The 23,754-nt window shown below is 38.1% G+C and overlaps 1 protein-coding gene across 1 annotated transcript in view; it reads right to left on the bottom strand.

Annotated features, from left to right (window-relative positions):
- The window catches only part of ANKFN1 (ankyrin repeat and fibronectin type III domain containing 1), a 396,769-nt gene that overhangs the window by 119,823 nt on the left and 253,192 nt on the right, over nucleotides 1-23,754 (bottom strand). Inside the window, exons 12-15 of the mRNA XM_075216743.1 lie at nucleotides 20,672-20,887; nucleotides 18,762-18,928; nucleotides 15,202-15,352; nucleotides 11,631-11,799 (exon numbers count right to left, since the gene is read on the bottom strand). Of these exons, the coding sequence (XP_075072844.1) occupies nucleotides 11,631-11,799; nucleotides 15,202-15,352; nucleotides 18,762-18,928; nucleotides 20,672-20,887 (703 nt within the window). The remainder of the gene's footprint in view (nucleotides 1-11,630; nucleotides 11,800-15,201; nucleotides 15,353-18,761; nucleotides 18,929-20,671; nucleotides 20,888-23,754) is intronic.

The raw sequence follows: 23,754 nt of genomic DNA on the forward strand, positions 1-23,754 counted from the left end.
TAACAGCCACACTCATGATTGCGGTAGAGGGTTCAGCTCACAAGCAACCAATCAGAAGCAGTGTGCTAATGATTTTGACCATTATCATTGCTTGTCAATGCACTAACCGTCCAGGACCCGCAAGAGATACAACTACTGACAGATGTGTAGACGCATCTATGTCCAGGTCTACATCTGTAGCAATTATGTGAACACACTCCTACCCTACTCTGGCTACCCATGCCCACTCTTCCTTTCCCTGTTCTGCCCCTCAAGTCATAAGGAGCCATAAGTGTAAGATATGACAGAATCTGCATGGACATATGCATATGTTTCTTCTTAAGTCTGGACTGCAGCTAGTTTTGCACACTCATGTGAATTATTATTATTATTAAAATGAGATAAAAGAGTGTGCAATCTTGATTCAAGACTTTCGGCATATTGCACAAAATAATCAATTATACAGTGCGGTCGCAGATTTGTTGATGGCACAGATTGTCACTATATAGATAATAATGTAAAAGAATAAAAATAATAATGATAACAATAAAAAGCTTACATATAATGGGGGTCATTTAGAGTTGAGCACAATTTGCAGCTCAAACATACACTAAAAATACAGGAGCGACATTACTATCTTACCTGGTTATTTAATAGGGAAAATGTTATATCCTGATGGAAAACATACAATATAAAACATCAGATGCAGTGGTGCAGCAGGTGTATTAGCAAGGTAAAAAGGTGTTAAACCCCTCCAGGCTGATTTATGTGCAGGCTGCATAAAGCAGTCTGGATTGGTTAGAGGGGCAGAAGGCTGGATTACCTGCTACCAGGGTATGTGTGTAAATCTGTATAAAAAGCACACTGTTTGACCATGTAGTATTATTATGCCATCTGTACCTTCTGAAGATCACTAGTACCACAAACTAGTGTAACTGTCCTTATTAAGACACTTAACCTTATTAAGACACTTCAGCTAATAAACATCACTGCTTCAAGGTCCTGTTTTGATGCCTACTTACCTGCGGTAATTCCGTTATCCAACTCTTCTGAGGTTGGGACTCAGCATTCCAGTACCAACCCTCTGCCCATTACTTTGCTTCTCTGGCCAGTGTGATAGGCCAGGGGGAACCATCCAGAGCAACCCTGATCCAAAGGAAGAGGTCAGGGGTACCAGCCTAGGTGACCAGCGAGGGGGTACACTAGCAGCGAAAGTTACCCAGAAGGAACTGATTCTAGGAGATGGCAAAGGACCCTATTGGTGGTGGCAGCAAGCCCCCCCCTACTGCATTTAGAGGGGCACAATTTGGGATACAGAAAGTGGACGGTGGCAAGACAAGCCCAGACGGTTCCCAGCAGCAGGGACAGGGTGTCATAGGCGGTCCATCTTGTCACAGGCATGTGGTGTTTTTCCTTACTATGTGGCAGGTCCCAGTGGGCTTTGGATGCCAGGGCATGTTGGTGCAGTAGTTCTACGCAGATTTTTCACAGCATGGTGCCTAGCGGAAGGGGGACACATCATGTAGTTCACCCTTCTCCCCCACATTAGCGGCAATTAGTTAAGTCTATGAGTGACGGTGCTTGATTCACTTTTAGAAACAGGCATACCTGGAGCCTACTTAGAAAAGCGCATATTTCTAGGGGGCACACCCGCATTGTACTTCAGCTTGAATGGCACACCCCACAGTCTGCCTCTCCATGCATAGAGGGGGTAGGGACATGAGTCAAAATTCCACTTTGTTTTACCGAGTAAAACTGAGGCCCAATGTCGTGGACAATATACGTTTTACCTTTCAACGCTTTGGTATCTATAGTGTCCACACAGGATTGCATTTGTCATTATATGTATGGGGCTATTATTCTTATTCCACAAAGAATTGCAATGTTTGCAGAATATTTTTGGGCTTTAGAAATAATAATAAAATAATTATTATTTTTCATTATTATTAATTATTATTATTATTATTATTTTTATTATTATTATTACCTGTGGAGCTCATTCTGAATACCATTTTTATAGTGTTTATTATTTTACTGAGAGAGATAATCAATGGAATATTAACTGATACTAGACGTCTCAGAGTAGATAGTTTGCAAATTAGTGCAATTTTTTTAATGAGGGGGTTATTTTTTATGTCGGCAGGGGCAATCCTACCCCATAAGTCTATTCCTGTGGCTAATGCTTCTCCACTTTCCAACTACCCTCTGTTTTTGAGTTTAGCTTTTTTTTTTATTGTAAAAAACATAGCTTATTAATCGGAATTTGCCCAACTTGAGGGCATACTACAGCCCCTACCTCCAACTACCTCCTAAAGGAAGGAGAACATGTCTGGGAGCAAGTTGAAACTCTTTGCCCACTAAGCCATCACCCTTATATTCCCTTCTCAATGCATTATCCTTAAAACATTGCTGAAAGTTGGCTCATTCTTGTAGGCTGAAATGCTTTGTCTTTGTGTAATGTGGTAACAAAGCAGTTCCTCCTACAGGTGGCCTATGAGAAAGCACTAAGTGACTGACTGCAAGAGAAGGCATTTTGGTGAAAGGAGAGGAAATACATTGTTAGCCTATACAAAGTCCAGGGGGTAAATGTATCATACCCTGTTTTTTTCAACTTGCGGGAGATCGGCGTCTTTGCAGCTAAAATTTAAAGGGGTGATGGCTTGTAAAGGCAAGTTTGCCTTTACAAGCCATCGCCCCTTTAAATTTTAGCTGCGAAGACACCGATCTCCCGCGAGTTGAAAAAACCAGGGTATGATACATTTACCCCCAGATTGCATACACATACAGATGGAGCATGATTGTTTTAGCTGAATGCTGCACTTGCTTTATGGGTTGTTCAACGCACCATTCACACTTAAACCCACCTTACTACCAGTAAAGGAGAATGGAGGGGACAAGATTATTGAGGCAAGATCTGATTAGTTTAAAGAAATAGACTCCATCTGTACATACATCCATCTAGTTGCTCTCACAGCAAACTCTCCATGAGTCAAGAAATAAAATCTAGTTTACTTTAATGAAGAGATCGGGGAAAAACTGAAGTATAATTTGTAAAAAAGTGTTTAAGTAAACTTTAAGCAAGATAAGGGGAATACATAAGACAAGCTATAATTGACTCTATTGAATTAATAGTTTACTCCATTATATGCTATATGTACAAAAACACCTTCTGTACAGCACTATGACACAGCAGAACAGAATAATGCACCTGAGTAATTTTTGTTGTTCAAAATAATTCATATAGAATCATGGATATGGGCAAATAAAATGCAAAAATACTTTAAGGAATAAAGGGAATATGAAAGAGTGTAAATTGATTTCAGGACCGAGGTCTAAACTGAGCTTCTACAGTCTAAACTGCATAAATAAATGTGTTCATTTTAGTTTTTTTCCCCCATGTCTTATATTTTAAGGTTTTGGTGTTTTCGCAGATGATTAGAAGCCGTCTACAGATTATAGTTACTGAAACTATGTTACTGGAGACAGTGCAAGAAAACACAGGGTTAAATAAAGAGGATGGTGCCGTTTGGGGTCAGTCAGGGCAAGAAGTGAATCTCTCCATACATTGCATCATCTTGGCACTGCCGTGATAGCTGCAGACAATTAGCACATGGTACTGTACACAGCATGTTCCACTAAATTAAAAGTTTAATTAAAAGCAATTAAGTTGGAAAAGCAGGGATATGAGGTAATGTAATTAAACATTTTTGTGTGCAATTTTGCAGTCTGGGACAGTTGTTTTGACTATTTGTATTTATGCTCATTGTTCAAGCACCTGGCTCTGCTCTGCACAGAGGAAGTTAATGACTGAAAGAGGATCTTCACCTTCCTTTTAGATGGTGATTTTAACATACATACATATTGCTAAATGTACAGTCAAAGAGGTGTGTGGGGGGGGGGGTGGTAATCAGGGCTTCTGGTGCTGTTAGTGAGCTAACCTGTGAAAACTGTAATGGTTGTTATCACTGTTGAGAGGAGACAACTCTAAGAGTGTGTGAGTGATCAGCACTTATTGTCTGGGTTCCTATGTGCTTAAAATTTTCCAGGTAATCTATAGTTTAGAACAGACATATTACAATAAAGGGGTATTTGCCCTAGGCCCCCTAGGATAAGGCATCCACCATTAGACTCTTTAGTAATGGGGGAAACCTGAACGTAGTAATTTCTATTTTGGTCAGCTGGTGTGCCAGGAAGAGAAGGGATCTCTTGTATTAGACAGTTGGTAGCTTGTTCGAAGCGATTTCAAGTGACTTACTTGCCTTAACTTTGACCTCCCCAAAAAGACTTTAGGTTGAATTAACTGATTTATAATAAAATAAAAACTTTGACTTAGCTGGGATATGATGTTCCTCCAATCCAGTAGGGTCTCCAAAGACGCTGATGGTGTCTGCTTTCATTTCTGCTACAAGCATTTCCATGTGAACTTACCATTTATGTAAACGGGAAATCCACAGGGGAGGGGCATCAATCACACCTCTGTACATTTGTAACAGACCCGCCTTATTAGCAGAAATGAAAGTAGCACTGGGCAGTTGCAGCTCATAAGGCAACATACTGGATCGGGGAAGTACTTTAGTCACGTCTGCTGAAATTACAATTCAAACTTAAGTCTTATATAAAGCCTAAATCTAAACCAAAATTTAACCCCTGACCACATATTAGCCTAAACTTTAACCTAACCTTAGCTTCATCCAGAGACATAACATGTGCAGTAGTCCTAATGCAATTGTAAATGCTTAGTATAAAGCAAGGTCAAGGTTAAAAACTATCCTAATACATTCTGAAAAAGTGTCCCCAGAGGAACCTTCACACAGAATACTATCACACAGAATAGTATCACACAGAATACTATCACACAGAATACTATCACACAGAATACTATCACACAGAATACTACCTTTTTCCCTTTTTTTTCTTTTTGCAGGGGAGTAACAGGGCCTATTAATAAGACTTTTGCCCTGGGCACACTACTATATTTGGCTTATGCTACTGATTTACCTAGAAACCAGACATTAACTGAACTTAGATTAACAAAATAGAAGGATTAGGGTCCTATGACTATGGTTTTACTGTGCTTAGCATTCAAAATAAAGCTGAGTGGCTTTTCTAGGATTAAAAATCTTTATGGTGCATAGGGCCCAGTTTTCTAAATACGTACCTTTTAGGTAAGGGAGTGTAAAAGAGGGAGAGGGGAAGGGGGTTATTTTTTAATATGTTACTTACTCTGTTGAAAGTGCTGATAGTTGAGAAAATATTTATTTAATTTTTCCACAGCATACATGCTAAATATTTGCTCTACAACATGCTGTGAAATATAATTTCACTGGTTTGCATTATTACCATGATCTCTTCTGCTCTCTGTACCCACTGCGGCGAGACTGCTGTAACATTACTTGTAGGCAGAAAGGACTGAGACATATCCTTTATTGACCCTTTTTGTAGTGCAATGATAAAGTGTGCAATAGGATCAGGGTATTACCTCTGGCAGACATCCAAGAGTGTAATTATGGCTGTAGCTGGCCTGCAGGCCTGAGAATCCAATAGGATCTGAATCCATCTTATGCAGTGCAGGGAAATGAGCTTCAGCTAAAAACTGAACTCACTAGGAGATGCAGGAAGTTGATTGGGGCACAAACAGGGGCAGGCTGGGCTGGGGGGGCAGGGGGACATCTCTCTTCAGGGCCGGTACCTTGGACTACCTTGGGCTGGGTCATTGGGCCACTTGCATTTTATTTCTTTTAAAATGTTCCAAATAGACTGCTGAGTTGAGTCTTACTGAGTCTAGGGCTAACATTTGCCAGCCCTCCCCTGGGCACAAATAAACAGGTGGCAGCTAGAGATTGTGTCCCCTTCACTGTTCCTAGCAAGTGGGGGCTGGCAAACTTTAGTCCGGGGGCAAGACTCGACTCAGCAGCCTATTAGGAACATTTTAAAGGAAAAAACATGCAGGTGGGTCAGTGACACAGCTTAAAGTAGCCCACTATAAAACTGTCCCCGGGGGCTGATGCCCCCCTGCCTACCAGTCCAGCCTACCGCTGGTGCCAAGTATATAGAGGTTATGGGTACATCTGGCGCTATCACTGGTTTTTCTGTTTGTAAGGTAGGAAGGAACCTAACCCAAGAGCGCCAATATCCCACAGGTGAATGGTAATTATGCTAATGGTCTTCAATGGAGGCCCGGTAACTATGAAAGAGAATTACTGCTGGAACTAGGAACTATGTTAGAAGATTATTACTTGGATTAGAACCTATCCTAGGAGACTACCACTGGGGACTGGGTGAAGCATTTTTTTCCCACTTTTTAAAATTATGTTTACATTTCTTTTCTACCTTTTTTTTTTTTAAATAACTTTATTATTTTTATGTTGTTGTTGAAACTGGAACTGGAAGCCCAAATACAAACTCTCTGTTCCAGAGCGCATGCACAATCAGGCAAGTAAACTCATGCATGCGTATGGGAACCCTGCACTGGCCTGGCGAGCAGTAAGACCCTTTTACTGTTGCCATCCAGTATCGTCAGAGAGCTGAGTATTGTTCAGCTGCCCAAGTGATTTTTTTTAATAAATTATAGTGACTGAAGATTTTCTAGACCCCTAAATACTCCATGGTTTCAACTATTCCTATATAGAAAGTCATGAAAAAGAACCCTAGCTGACATGACGTTAGAGACCATAATCAAAGTGAAACACAGGTTTATGCTCAGAACAAAAGAATAGGATTCATCTATACACAGAATTACTCACACTATAGATTGTTAATGACCAGTCGCACTATGAATTAACTGGAAACAGTGATAACAAAGCCAAAAAACGAAACTCAAATAATAAAGAACATTTTTCTCTCCCTACTCACACAGTGTCAGTATTGCTGCATTGTTTCTGCACCTTCTGTCACACTTAAGGAGGCTCAGATCTAAGCAAGCGTGACGTGGACTGGACAGAATGCAGCTATCACAGCTGGTGCGCAATAAAAAACATTGCAAGAAGATAGATTGAGCATGTAACACATGAATATAGCCCCCCCTTCCTACAAAAAGTATACATCATTGAAGACCAAGGGCTAGATTTACTAAACTGCGGATTTGAAAAAGTGGAGATGTTGCCTATAGCAACCAATCAGATTCTAGCTGTCATTTATTTAGTGCACTCTACAAAATGACAGCTAGAATCTGATTGGTTGCTATAGGCAACATCTCCACTTTTTCAAACCTGCAGTTTAGTAAATATACCCCCAAATATGAATTTGGCCATGGTCATGTTGGCATTCCATCCAATCGTGGCTCCTATATTATAAGAAAGTCACTGTGTCAATAATATATAGTAATTCACCCTGTGCTCAGTAGGTCTAATATGCTGGATAGGTGATAAAGCTTTGTCGAAGTATCTTAATACAAGTTGTAAAATGTACACAAAAGAGAATACATTCCTGTGCCAGTAGGGAAGAAAATACTGAGCTAGTTGGCTCAGCAAGGGTTAATATCAGTCAGTGTTATTGCAGCAACATTATAAGTTGTGGGCAGGCCAGGACAGCCAGTGTGTGACATATCACAAGGGGGCTACAATTCTTGGTTCCATGCTGGCTGGCTCCATACACCCTCAGGCATGTCACCTTATCTCCCTCCTGTGAACTGATATTTCTACCTAGCCAAACCTGGCATAGTCTTACTGTCAAACACGATATATAGAAATGTATGATATACATTCCCTGACCTAAATTGGGTCTAAACAGAGAGAGATGATTCCTAGAAAACTGTAAAAAATAAAACATAACTGAGTTTTTGCACTTATATACCCAAATACGCTGTCATTTTAAGGCAGTGAAAATGCTGCAATTTAATGTAACAATTTGCACACAATATAGTCTTTTGTAACATACACAACTGTACAGCATAAACAAAGATGTTTCCATTTACTGCTTTCATTTATGCATTTAGTAAAAATCCTGGGTAAAATGTTTTTTGCAAAATAAAATATTTACCTAACTTTATGGAAGTTTTTATATAGACTGTCTTTGGTGCAAGTATGGTACATGTCTCGTAAAGGTATAAAATCTAAAAAGTACTATATAATTTTATTACATGTCAAACCAGTAATTAGACTTAAAAAAAAACAAAATAACTTTTGCGCTCTACTTTAGCACCAAATTTATCATAAACCTTTATGATGCTGTAAAGGGGTGGGGGAGATTGCCTTTTATTGTCATTGTAAGGGGGAGAATGCATTTTGTTTTCTCAATAAATTATTCTCAGATGGCCCAGGACAGTCAGTGTCCGTTCCAGCATATTAGAACTCTAGGATGGTGCATTAAGGGTATACCAGCTAGAGGTCCTACTTTTAGTGGGACAGTAGCAATCAAACAGGCAGAGACAAACATATAAGTCTATATATGACAGGATGAAGAGCTCCTGTTTTCGCTGGCGATAAGGCTTGTTACCACCTTGCCCTATTCATGTAAGAGAAAACTGCCAGGGAGGACATGACATGATACATGTGTTATGCAGCACGCTACACGTGACCCTTACAGTGACATGTGGCACTCTGTAGTGACCTTACAGTGTCATGCAGCACGCTTGATGTGACTCTTACAGAGACATGTCATGGGACACACTAATTATTACCCTTACAGCGTCATGCAGCATGCTACACAACCCTTACAGTGTTCATGTGGTACGCTACACATGACCTTTGCAGTGTCATGAGACACGGTGCACATGTTCTTTGCAGTGTCATAGGGCATGCTACATTTGGCTCTTTAGTGTCATTGGACATTCTACATGTGACCCTTAGATGGTCATGGGCATACTACATGTGACCTTTACAGGGCAATGGGACATGCTACACATGACCTTTACAGTATCATGACATATGCTAAATGTGACCCTTACAGTGTGATGATGCATGCTACATGTGACCCTTACAACGTCATAGGGCAGTTTCATGTGGCTCATTATATGTGACCATTATAGTGTCATGTGACATGATACATCTGACCTTAAAGTGTCATGCAGCAAAACATTCTATTTTATCCCCCTAGTAGAAAAGAGACTCTTAAATGCCTTTGAGCAAAATCTTTGTGGAGAAGGGGGCTCCCATGGCATGCTAAATATTATGTACTTAATTATGTTTAGCTGTGATTCGCCACACCATAAGAAATAATCCCCTCAAGCTAGCTTGCATTGTCTTAACATTACCCTAAATCATAAATTTGAATTTATCCCAAAGTTTAACTCTACAGGTAGCATCAATCCACACCCTAACTCAAGGCTCAGTAAAACTGTCCTAAATAGAGCTCTGTAATAAACTCCTAACCAGTATCAGTTCCATCTGCTACAAAATAAAAAATAAAAAGTAAAATAGGAATTTTTGTGTCATGGGTACAGAATATTGCACTTACATCTGTCCTTCCAATTATAGGCAGCAAGGTGGCTTAGTGGTTAGCACTGGGGCCATGAGTTTGATTACCGACCATGGCCTTATCTGTGTGGAGTTTGTATGTTCTCCCCGTGTTTGCGTGGGTTTCCTCCGGGTGCTCCGGTTTCCTCTCACACTCGAAAAACATACTAGTAGGAGAATTGGCTGCTATTAAATTGCCCTTAGGAGATCTGTCTGTGTGTGTGTGTATGTTAGGGGATTTAGATTATAAGCTCCAGTGGGGTAGGGACTGATGTGAATGAGTTCTCTGTACAGCGCTGCGGAATTAGTGGCACTATATAAATAAATAGATGATGATCCTTGACAAAGTACTACAGGATTGGCACTATGCAGTTGCCAACATATACAGAAAAAAAAAATGTATTCTGAGAATTACACCTTCAGGGCCTGATTCATCAAGAAACGTAAATGGCGTTACGTGCCTTTTTGTGCACAAAATTGCTATGCGCATACCCAGAACAAGACTGTACGCCAGTGAATGCAGCAACATCCAATTAATCTTCGAACGCAAAAGACCCGTCCGAAAGCCTCCAATTTCAGGTGCAAAACAGGGAGAGGAATGTGCGTATGTACATAGGTAATGTACAGTAAGGGCGTGCCAAGCTCACGCACACGTAACAGCATCTGACTCAAGCTTTTGGCATCTCAAAGGTTTTATGTAATATCACTTGCATCAGCTACAGGACAGGTGTAAGTGCAGAGTGATAGTGATGATGGTCATGTATGCATGCTAGAACATGTGTTTGCAATGTAGCAGCAACTGTAAAAAATTATTTTATGTACAGTAGACATTAAAACCATCCTAATAAATGTATTTAAATTTTTTTCATCAAATCGCTATTATTAACAGGTAACCTAATTTAATTGTTTTTTTCCCCTGTGCGTTCTGCTGGTAGTTTATATTCAACATAAGTATTGGACATATTCTGTAGTGACTTGTCTGTCAGAACAGAGCGTACCTAACGCTATATTTTCTAAACTGTAGGTTTGAAAGAGTGGAGATGTTACCTATAGCATCCAATCAGATTCTAGTTATCATTTATTTAGTATATTCTACAAAATGACAGCTAGAATCTGGTTGGTTGCTATAGGCAACATCGCCACTTTTTCAAAACTACATTTTAGTAAATATACCCCCTAGACCCATATTGAACAAGACACGTTTCTTCAGATCCACACTATTTTATGTGCATTTTTAAAAAGAAAAAAAAACACAATTAAAGTTAATTTTGCGTGCCTTAATGAATCAGGCCCTCAATGTACAATCATATTGTCAGCCACATTGCAGACACATTGCAATATTTGCAAAAATAAAAGGAGACGGGATTGCAATATTTGATTATTTTTCCCTTTTTGTTTAATTCTGTCTCTTCCTCCATATGATCTATTTTTCTAATGTAATATTGCATCCCTTACAATTTGTCTGCACCCAGAGATCATACCCATACTGCCAGTCCCTGGTTATACCTCTGATAATTACATTTCATTCTAATGTTCTCTTTTTACACTATAATTTGGAGTGTACTGTTCCAAGTTAGTTCTCACATTTTGTAAACCACTATTGAGGCCTGCTAATCTCTGTCCTGTACCTACTGATGTCTTAAAGAGTCTCTAGTATGATATATACAGTACTATATTGCTCATTATTCAGTACTATATTGCTCATACGATAGCATAGTGCTATGGTTGTTAATGGATAACAAAATCTGTATTCAGGACATCTATTCCTAAACTGTTAATACTCTCCTCTGCTGCAGATTACCTGGGTAAAAATACTGTAAATCAATATATCTTCTGCACATAAAACATGAACAAAACACATAGCAAAACACGGATATAAATGCTGTATTATTGAGAAGGGTGTATGTGTGTGTTAAGTTGCTTGAATCAAACTAATACAATGTATTTATGTTACAGATGCCATACATGTTACATTACTGAGTGCACTTTCCTAGTATAAACATATTTCAACAATTCACAAAAGGTAAACAGCCTCTCTCTCCCCGAGTGACACTATATCCAGTCAGTAGCACAGTGATTGTGTGTCAATGCCCACAAAGTAACTCTGTATGTGAAGCCCATACGGCTCACACCAGAGATTTGTGGCCATCCTGTGATTTATTGAGCCACCAAAGGGAAAGAAAGAATGTTATGATAGATAGATTATTTAATGTACAGGTTAGCACTAATACGTCTAGGCAAGAAAACAAGTTTGTGTACCTAGCTCAAACATCTGAAGGGGGAGGTTAAGGAATCCTGAGTGTAGGGTGTAAGGATTACTCTGTCCTGGGGCACTGCAGACATCGTCTGAGGCAGGGAGCAGAAGAAGAAAGGAGATATTGTGACCCAGTTCCAACACCTCCTGTGTGTACAGACGGAAGTGCTTGGCCTGCAGAGGGACACAGAGCGAGAGAACAGGGGTTACAATATGTAAACACCAGCGACAGGCGACAATCAACAAGTAAAAATAACACAGGACAAAAGTGTATCAATTGAAGCACTGACAAGGTAAGTAATGAAAAGAGCATATTTAAATAATTGATCTGCCTTCCACTTTAGGCTGATGAGATAGTAGAAGTCTCTCAGTGGAATGATTTATAGCTATAAGGGTCCAGCAACAATCCATTTCATTTTAATCACGCAATCATTTCATATACATTCTCTTGTACACACAGAATAATCTGAGCATGATAAACGTCATATACTCAGCGTGCTCAGAAGAATGATTGGTTAATTAAGATCTGTTTGTGCACACACATTGGGATACAACTGCATTCAAGTACTGGGTGATCAACATTTTCAAACTTGGATTGAAACACATTTCTGAACGATATTTTCAATTAAGATCTTTCTTGTGCGACACACATTGGGGAAATGATAGTAGAAAATCTTGTGTTACACCTTGACTTACAGAACATTCTTAGTGGATTTGAACAATTCTAATAAATATGCTGTAGTTTTGTTCAATACATTATTAAGTGGTGGATTCATCCATGGCGCTATACTTATGCAATTGTAATTTTTCCTAGGTATCTGAATAATAGACATTATGGTCCAGGTGCAATTAGGTGTGAACTTAGCAAACCTCACAACAGGTGTCTCCGTGGGACGTTTATTATTAAAATCTTAACTCAGTGTTTGCTCTAACGTCATAGAGGTGCGTGCAAAAATGGTAGAAGATTTATCTACCATAACTGGTGGTATTTTGAGCAGAAACATCTTGTGGCTAAATGAATCTATTCATATAAACATTAGATCTGTAGTTAAAAATATTGACTGTAAAACAATAATAAAAATTCTACAGTTCTGATAAGTTTGTTGTCCTTCAAGATGTCAAGAATTTTTGAAAAGTACAAAACAATTATTGGTCGCAAACTTTATTGGGCAGCATGGTGGCTTAGTGGTTAGCACTCCTACCTCACAGACTGGGGTCATGAGTTCAATTCCTGACCATGGCCTTATCTGTGTGGAGTTTGTATGTTCTTACTGTGTTTGAATGGATTTTCAGCCAGGTGCTCTGGTTTCCTCCCACACTCCAAAACATACTAGTAGGTTAACTGACCACTATCAAATTGATCTTAGTCTGTCTGGGTGTATGTTAGGGAATTTAGACTGTAAACTCCAATGGGGCAGGTACTGATGTGAGTAAGTTCTCTGTACAGCGCTGTGGAATTAATGGTGCCATATAAATAGATGATGATGATGATTATAACATTTTATAGGGGTCGATTAAGAGTTGGATGCAAGTACAATTGTGTATAGTAATTTTGTATAAAATATGTTGCACTGCATAGAGCTGGACATATTTACAACAGCTGCTTTCACTTTGAGAGGCGGATCAGAGGCTTTAAGGAGCTAGAGGAGTACACTAAGGGCTAGATTTACTAAGCTGCGGGTTTGAAAAAGTGGGGATGTTGCCTATAGCAACCAATCAGATTCTAGCTATCATTTTGTAGAAGGTACTAAATAAATGAAAGCTAGAATCTGATTGGTTGCTATAGGCAACATCCCCTCTTTTTCAAACCCGCAGCTTAGTAAATCTAGCCCTAAGAGTTTGTCTACTCTAAGAATTACACTATGGAGATACAAGTTAAGCTCGCCCCCCTAAACTGCGTAGTTATCTAGGTTTAAAGCCCGACTTGTGTGTTTTGTAGACATATTTTGTATGTAAACGTGACTATACAGAGTAGATGCAGTTCTACACTTGCTATGCAAGTACTAACTTGCTCTTATGTTCATATTTGGAGTTGTGATGTGCCTCTGAATACAGGAGAACATATTTAACCTAGATCTGTGTGTATTTCTGTGGGCACAACTGAGTATTAGCCTGCATACAACTCTAAAATCACCCTCATAGCCTGAAAAAAATTTTTTTGTTGTTGTGCTAGTAATCCTTTTTCTTGGGTGGCAAATCAATAAAATGTACATTTTTTTGCAATAGCCATGCATTATTCTTAGTAAAGGGTGAATTAGGGTGGATAGTCATTTGTTATGCAATGCTGTACGTATTAACAAAACAGGGTACAAGTATAATTTGCTTGGCCTAAGACCTTGGGCAACATGAATCACAACTAACGGCAGAAACTGCCTACTGAGCCATAATAAAAATATTTCATTTTGATAAATATCTTCACACACAGTGCTCCTATTTAAGCAAACGTCCCTATACGTGGGTGCCTTGTGTTTTTACTAGGAGACGTTCCTGACACTTTTCAAACGTCCACAGATTAATGGCCACCTTTATGTATACAATGCAGCCGCATTTAGCTCTGGGGACACAGCTTGTGTCCTACTTATGTATTTTATGCTGCTTTTTATGAAAGCAGTTTTATGGATGGTGGATTGAAATGCACAGAGGAATCCTAGTGGTTTTAGGGTCTCAGCTTAACCATAGAAATTGCAGACCACCCCAAAGTTATTATTTTTCATACTTAACTGACTTTCAAAATATATTACTCTAAGTTCTCTAAAAATAAATCAACAAGCAGCTGTTGAGAGCAGTAAAGTGTATATATATTTATATAATGCACATATAATATTTGCAATACCTAAAGAACGCTGAAGATCAGTATTTAGTTTTATTTAACATTGTTTTACCCTTCTCATTATCTATGTGATTTAGTTTTGTAGTACTTGTCTCTACCTCCTTTATAATCACTAAAGAGATCATTTTGCAGTCAGTTCCGAAAATACCACTAACTACTGTAACTAACCTGTTTATAAGATATATATAGATATATATATATATATATATATATAAATATATATATATATATTAAATTCATATATGCATAAATGCATATTTATATTATAAATTGTGTATAATAAGGAGCAACATTAGAGTGCCCCTGCCTTTATAAGGGTATAGTAATATTTGGTGACTTGTCAGGTCTTTATAATTTACCGTAAATGATATTTCATCTCACAGATATGATTTATAGATTTTTTGCATTTCTATAGTCTGAAGTTAATTTGTTACAAGGAAGCATCTCTTATTAAGGAGGATCTGGAACAAAGGATCTTACTAGCACAACATTTTTGCAGGCAATGGTTCAAGCCAAACTTGTAAAAATAACTTGACTTTTTTAACAATGCATTTAATCGATTAATCACCAGTACTTTTATAGATTTCTCAAAACAGCTCAGATTTTAATTAATATGAGTAGAATTCATATTTCCTTATACAGTAATTGTACAGGGCATAATAATTTGCACATATCTGTTACAACCACCATAATTTTACTTGGACAAATGGTCTTTCTCAAGGTTCTCAGGTGGAGGTTGGCGTTACCTGGTGAAGAGGTAGATTGATCTGTTTGAGCAGAGCCTTCACTGCTACCTGGAGGTCGCACAGAAACAAGTCGGTATGTGCATCCAGAGAGAGCTCCATGCTATCCATAGACTCTGACATGGTGAGGTTTTGAATCCATTCCCATTCATCTCTGAGCACAAAAGAGCAAGTAGCCATCAATGCAAAAACAAAACATTACTTAAATATATACTGTATGCTGTATGATTAATATAATTAGGTCCGAGTAGAGATGAGCAAAATGTTCTAAATTGTTCTGCAGAATATTTGCCTTATTCCTCATTTGGGGCATAAAAATTTGCATATTGGCCTTTGGTTGTAAATATTCCCAACTCTGTTTCAACGGCAAAGCAGAATAAATTGACCACAATCGTTCCAGCTCTCTTCATAGACTATAAATTTCGAATGTACAAATCCAATGCAGAATGGTATTCTGCTAAATTCCGAGGGGCAAAAGCATAACTGGAAGAGTGTATCACCAAAACTGCACGCCTCTGCAAAATGGCCTGTTATCCTGTGCAAGTCAATTGACATGATGTATTACCACAATTTTCAAACAGCGCTTATTCAGGGAAATAGTTTAAGATATAGTTTGAACTAGTTCTAAAAAGAACAGGCAGTTTATTCCAGACTTTCCATTCATCTGCAATTGCATGAGAAGACAGCTGTGGTATTGGCACTTTCATTTGTAACATAAATCAAAAATTAAAACATCAACTAAGAAACATAGCTTTGGGGACATAGTGTCCATCTCCTGTGCAACAGTTTAAAAATCATCACATGCTGTATGAAAGTGTTTAAGGACTTGGTTTTAGGAACATGTGTCCCAAAACATTCCTGATTCATGAGGAAAATGTTTCACTAATATAGGAAACCGCACATTTATTAAATCCGGCATAATAATGACTAAAAATAAAAGATTTTCTTTTGAATCACAATTATATTTTGAAAACATGTTGTAGAGTTATCTGTGCTACTTTAAACTAATACATTGTTGGTCTCTAAAAAAATCCCTGGAATAAGCGAAGGTTTGTGGTAGGGGAACATGACTGGGTTATGAATGAGTGGGGATAACAGTCAGGGGCAAACGCAGGATTTGTAGAGGGAGGTTTCCACACCATGCCACCAGTGGGCATGACCAGCATGCATGGGGGCATGGCTATAATTTTAGACAGTGCTTGGCTGCACTCCAACTCTTCCTTTTCCCATAATATACATGGGCAATGCTGCATTCACTACTGTTAGGTGCACGCAGCTCTCCATTTTCAAGCAGAGCCGTGTGAAGCTGAAGCAGGGTCCAGCCACCTCAATTATACAGTGCCCCAGGCTTGGAAGGGGGTTTCCAGGAACTAGGAAACCCCCCTCAGTTTGCCCGTGACAGTGGTAGGTGGAGGTATATCAATCAGTAATACAAATAACAGGGATTAGTTGGAAGTGCATGAGTGGGAATAGGAGCAAATTACAGTGTATATAGGAGATAGGGTAGGGTATCCTAGAAGGCAGTTTGCAGGGTGCCAATGACCTTCCACCTTCTCACCATGGGAATAGGCTGGCATAGGGTTAATTAGTGTTATACAGAGTTCTAACTGTCACAGCAAATGGTCTAGGTTGTGGGTCACCCCTTCTAGGTAAGGAAGCATGGTAGTACGGAATATGGTACCCTGAAGGGCAGAATGAGTATGCAAAACTGTTCATCCAAGGTGTGTTCCCAAGGGAATGATGGTTATGGTCTGACTGATCTCCCAAACATAAAACCTTGGTGACTGCAGGACAGATCATGGTGGCCGATATTTCATGTCTCCGGCGCCTGCACACTCTTGGGGTGAGGCAGATAGATATTAGAATAGGTCTTAGATATGTATTTACATTCTGAAATAAAAATGAAGATCCGAGTGATATGGGGGTGTTCAGAGATGAATGTTGAAGTTTGATGATGATTGAATGTTGCCTTTTTCTCCATTATGTAATTAATAAATGCTGCTGCCAATTTGCATCTTTGCAAGTGTTAGTTCATTGAAAATATGTCATCAGGTGAATGTTTCAGAGCGGATCTGACACTGCACAGTCAAAGGGTTATTTAGTAGAAAAATATGCAGATGCGCATTTAATTTTCTGCAAAAGCTATTTGACTACCTTGCACATAAATAAGTATGAGCTGAGGTTCCACTTTTGGAAAGTGTCTTTTTGAAAAGGTTTTATGTTACTATTTTCTGGACTGCGCTCCCAGATGAGAATGGGCACGGTAACAAAAGATAAAGATCATTGTGTGGTGCGGTCTACTATCACTTTTGAGCCACCTCTAAATTAATAACAACTGTTCAATTGTTCTGCTTAAATACTAGGGGGCTGATTCATTAAGGATCTTAACTTGAGAAACTTCTTATTTCAGTCTCCTGGACAAAACCATGTTACAATGCAAGGGGTGCAAATTAGTATTCTGTTTTGCACATAAGTTAAATACTGACTGTTTTTTCATGTAGCACACAAATATCAACTTTAAATTTCAGTGTACAAATAAGCTATCAAGTATTTGTGTGCTACATGACAAAACAGTCAGTATTTAACTTATGTGCAAAACAGAATACTAATTTGCACCCCTTGCATTGTAACAAGGTTTTGTCCAGGAGACTGAAATAAGAAGTTTCTTAAGTTAAGATCCTTAATGAATAAGGCCCTAGATCCTCATTTATGTCTTAAATGCATCATGAGAGTAAGGATGTATTGGGCCTGGCACTATTTCATGCCTCACCATTGTGCAGGTCCAACGTTTGCCATTTTATTACCCAAAAATGTTTACTCTCTATTTGATGGCATACAAGTTTTCAAAACTGTTGCACATCTTAAACTCATTTTAGATGCAGAATGTCTCATGCGTCTCCATTAAAATTTGGCCTTGAATATTCCGCACAGAATACCCCCTAGTTCTCAGCCCTACTTCAACCACACCATAAAGCAGGATTAGTTCTACAAAACGGGAATTTACAAACACTGCATGAACCGGCCATTCTTCAGGACAGCAATGAAAAAAAACCTTCAACTATTGTGTCACCTCTGCGAAATGGCCTGTTCTACTGCAAAATGTGCACAAAATTGCAGAAATATATATTTACCTCTATGGCACAGTTTCTAGGATTGTATCTGTAGAACTGTTAACTACTTAAACACACCCGCCGCCTACAGCACAGTGGAGGCAGAAATGTGTTCATTCCTATAAAATAGTTTGTGTCTCAGTAGGGTACTAAGCCTTTTCATGTTTCTTTAATATTATGTATTTGTACAGCCCTGATAATAAAATGATATAATAAGATGATGTTGGGTATAACTGAAAAATAAAATTACTTTATTTAGAAGTTTGATAACAACAGTGGAATGTTAGCTTTGTGCTTTGAAGTCAAGAAATCTTGGGAATATGACATGTGTGACTATTTGGTCAGCAATTAGAGACAAGGGTTAATTTAAAAATGTAAATGAAAATCACCCTCTCTTCTTCGTCTCAAAATGTTTGATGAGCAAATAAATAATAAGCAGCAAAACTTACTTACTTGGAAACATTGCTGTTGTCTCGTATCTTGACATGACACAACATGTTGGGGAGTCTCTGAGAGACAAGAACTTTTATTTGATCTACAGAGCTGCACAGTTTTAGGTAGCCAAGGTACAGTCCAGGCGAGAGGCGCTGCTGGCTCCGCCTTTGAAAATTCAGTATCTCCTGGTAAAGAAAAAACACAGGGTAAGGTGAAATTTTGGCAAAACTGTGGATGTGATATCCATGGCAATTTTCTTTACACATAAATAATGAAGCTTGAGAATGAACCATAAGGCGTCAAGATTAATTCATTAGTCATATGCTCTGCCTTTATCTTGAGACACCAGAGTGTTAGTAGTACATCTGCACCCTAATAGCACCTCCCTCAACAACATACTTACCCGTTCTTGAACATATTTTGGTAGATACAATCAGGCATGGCATATGTAGTGCACTCTATGAAGACATTGTGACCTACAAACCCTTACACCCACTATAATATCAACATCATCTATTTATATAGCGCCACTAATTCCGTAGCGCTGTACAGAGAACTCACTCACATCAGTCTCTGCCCCATTGGAACTTACAGTCTAAGTTTCCTAACACACAGAGAGAGAGAGAGACTAAGGTCAATTTAATCACAGCCAGTTAACTTATTAGTATATTTATCAACTGTGGGAGGAAACCGAAGCACCCAGAGGAAACCCATGCAAATACGGAGAGAACATACAAACTCCATGATCGGGAATCAAACTCATGACCCCAGTGTTGTGAGGCAAAAGTGCTAACCACTAAGTGCCTGGATGCCCACATAATATGCTTACATAATCGTAATACAATTATATTGTTCTCCAACACACAGCAAATACTGAAAGATACATGCACCATAATTAACAAGAAATAACAAGTCAAGTCTATTTTTGGGCCCCACCTCCTGTGTTTTGTACCATGTTTTAACTTGAGTATTTTCTGCTATACTCATAGCCCTCCAAAATTAATTTAGATATTGATCTAATTATTCAGGATATAGTACCTATTCAGATCTTCTGTATAAACAGCTACACTTTAATCTGTGAGATCCCATAAGACCTTACTATTGTAGTACATAAGAATGAAACATGGTCAATACCAATGATATTTATCTATGGGTTGGTGGTTAGCTTGCCCATCACACAGAACCATGCCTGGCCAGTTAATTGGCCTATTTAGTGATAAGCAGCCATAGGGCCTTTTGACCTTTAATAAATATCCCTCTTAATCAAAAAACGTCTGAGTTACCCAACATAATTTTCTTTAGTCCCAAATGTCGAATCAAATACACAGTAAGAAACAATTACATTTGATGATCATTACAATTACTGTAAGCAGTTACAAAGGACCATCACAGTTGAAACATATACACAAAAACATTCTTGGTTTGGGCATTCCTCTATAAAAATGTGATTTTTGAATATCTCTCCCATTTTGTTTGGTATGATATAAGCCATCACAGTAGTATATATGCTCTAGCACCAATATATTAGATCCATCCAGAGCAAGCAGTGTTTTGTGTGAAGGGAAAGTGCTAAAGCTATGTGTGATAGTTGTATACAGCACATAAAACTCCATAGCTGAGACTCTTCCATCATCGAGACCTCCAGGCTACTATGCTCAAACATTACAGCCTAATATATGTGTGTTAATTAAGTTAAAAGTAATCGACATTACATCAGCTTTTTTGAAAGGCGACCAAATAAAAGATATTAAAACAAGCTTTTGTGTGGGTTTCACTGAAAACATAAGAGAAAGACATTTGTTTAATGTAAGCGGATGTCATGTCTAGTCTTACAATGCAATTCATTTCTGAGATTCTTAGACAAACAAGGGTGCCTTTCAAAGTGGTGTAGGCTGGAATTATTTGCTTACTCCAAATTTTTGCATTACCTGGATGGTTATAAGCAAGATGTCCAGGGCAGTGGGTTCCTCAGGAGTCGACAGAGACTTCCTTTGGCTTTGTAACTTAGAGATTTGCATCCATTTGCCGTTGAAAAAAGTATACAATGTCTCTACTTCTCTAATTGTGACTATCAACACGTTCCCATGTCTGTCCTTTATAGGCTCATAATATACCCGACCTAGATTGTGAGTGCCAAGCAAATTCTGAAATAAAACAGACAAAATTATCACAAACTCAGACATGATTCAGCACAAAGATAAAGCACTGTATATGGTACACTCTTGATGGCACGTCTTCTTTTATTTAGTGCCAACGTTCCACCAAAGACATGCCATAATATTATGATCCAAAGAAATAAACTTGTAAGCCGTCTATAGCCACCACTGCAAAAAAGTGTACATAAATATATTTCTTTCTAATTCTATTAGATATACCATATGAGAAACCTTAACAAATGGGTATGTGTGGCTTTTATTATTTGAAAGCATATATAATCATTGCTACAAAATCCTCACATTTATTGTAAGTTCACGTTTAATGTAAGATTACTCAATGCTGCGGGCTATGGGCATGTTTTACAAATGGCCTGTCTGCCAGCAGATAATCAAACAGGTCACACACAGTTGTTGGACTTTATTCATTTGATATATGTGCTCAATCCTTCTGTTCAGTTCAAGACAACACTAGTGAGGACAGTACTGATTGACTATAAGTGATAACAGCTTTGTACAGTATACAAATATCTGTCTATACTTAGCGCAGCAACTACAGATTGGTAGGACAACGGACTTACTAGCTGAGCTCTAGAGATGCTGAAATTATTCAAACTGGTTATAGAGTTACAAACTTATCACAATAGAATAATGCTTTTTGGGTTCAATTTGGGTTTGCAGGTTAACTTTGAATTTGAGGTTTGCATTGAAAACTGCTACGAAGCTGTACGAAGTAGCTTGAACAAGTTCACACCCTCTTGAACATGGTCAATCCTGTTTGTCTTTACGGAATTGTGCTCCAATTATTTTTACTTTTATATATCTAAAGTTTGACAAATTGTTGAGAATTTTGGAACTTTAGAGTTGATTCAATGAACCACATCGAAAACCACTGACAAACAAATTTGAGCATCTCTACTGAACACTATCCACCAGTAAATGCACAGCAAATATCATGCATGGTAGGACACATCAACATCAATATAATATTCTTGGGAGTATTAGTTTGCATTAGTCAGGCCTGGATTTACATAACTGGAGCATGCACGCATACAGTCCTAAGACCTACCACATCCAGTAGCCATGTTTATTACATGTAGCGTTCTGAAGCTTGGCTCACAGAGCAGATTATAATAGAAACTCTCTTTGGTTCAAATTCTCATTGGTTGATTTTTGTCATTCCTCTATTTAAAGTTTAAACATATGTACTATGCAGGAAAAGCGTTCACCTTCACCCCCTGGCTTACACGCCAGACAAAAACCAATCAATCTCGTGTGTTATTCACCTGTCTTTTAGTTTTTTAAAGAACTAATACAAACGAAAGATCTGTTTACACACTAAAATACCAAATTACAAAATGGATGTAATTTGGAGTACTAATAATATATAAATTATATTAGACAAAATGAATCCATTCTCCACATTGCCCCTGGTATTTCCTTCCTTATTAAATTGTTTAGCAGTGCTCCTTAAAGTGACTATAGAATTGAACTCTCATGATGTCTGTGCGTAGGACATTATAACTTAAAAGCAGCAATTAATTTAATTTTTGTTTTATGTTTTTCAACCCTTTCTGAATAATTCAAGATTTTCAGATTACAAGTCCTATATATCAATAGACTGAACATGTTGGTTCACTAAAAAATGATAATGGGGATGTAATAACAAAGTGACAATGAGAAGGCAGAATTATTACACATTTTGTTTCCTCTGTGTATATAAAGGAACAAGCTGGTGGTGATATGTTGTACACTACCTTATATATTGCCATCAATGATTCTAATGTTTAATGACACTATACAGGTTGGTATGGTACTGATGGATTGCTAAAGAACAAATGTGGCACCTGTATTGACGAAATTATTGGTGTTACAATAGATAAGTAAGTTTAACATTTATCAATTTGAGGGGTTGTTAAGGGACCACAGTCAAGAATAAGTTCTAGAAACACATCAGAAAACATCAGCATGGATTAATGTAACACCAATTATTTCAAACAAATCTGCTTACATTTTATGGAGAAGCTAGAAGGAAACTATACAGGTTGTCAGCGTATATATACATTCTTCAAAAGTGTTTTTGAAAACTATATAACAATGTAACTGTAACTACACTGAATTTTAACATTGATTTATTAGTTAAATCATGCTTTTGTTAAATTGGGTAATTAATTAATTATCTGTGCACCTGAAAATCAATTGGTGGTTATCCACAAACTGTGCTTGATTAGCAACTCGAAATGCCTTGGTTTTCTAACCCATGCTCCTATGTGGTCCACCCAGCACACATCAAGTTACGCGTTCACTTCCACTCCTGCAAGATGCCTCGAAAAACATGAGGAAGGACTGACTGTGAAACCACTGCACCTGATGTCATGCAGAAGACCCTGGCTTGAATGTCATTGTGGTGACCTTGGACAAATTAGTTTGTTTCACAGTTATGTAGGCACCAACAATTGTTGGACAGAGAATATTGTGCACCAAAAATCCTATATACAGTGCTGTGTAAAAATATATTAATATCATATATATTATTGTCTTCAATCTATGATTAAATTGCAATATCACTATGGATTACAACTATACAGTTGCTGGAATGTCAAGACTCAGAAAGTTCAAATGATTAGGATACAAGCTTTGGCTAAACAGAGTGGCTATTGACATAACTACACACCTATGATCTAAATCTCAGAAATGTACATTCTTATCAGGCTAATTTACCCTAAATCCTAAAAACAAACATACAAGTGAGGTACATTTGGTAGATAACTAATGTAACTGTGCATAAAACATAAATAGTTAATTATTCCTCATCTTTCAGCTAGAATCCAATTAAATTTCTCCCCTAAGTGGACATA

The sequence above is a fragment of the Mixophyes fleayi genome, chromosome 6 (genome assembly GCF_038048845.1).
Source record: "Mixophyes fleayi isolate aMixFle1 chromosome 6, aMixFle1.hap1, whole genome shotgun sequence".
Lineage (NCBI taxonomy): Eukaryota > Metazoa > Chordata > Amphibia > Anura > Limnodynastidae > Mixophyes > Mixophyes fleayi.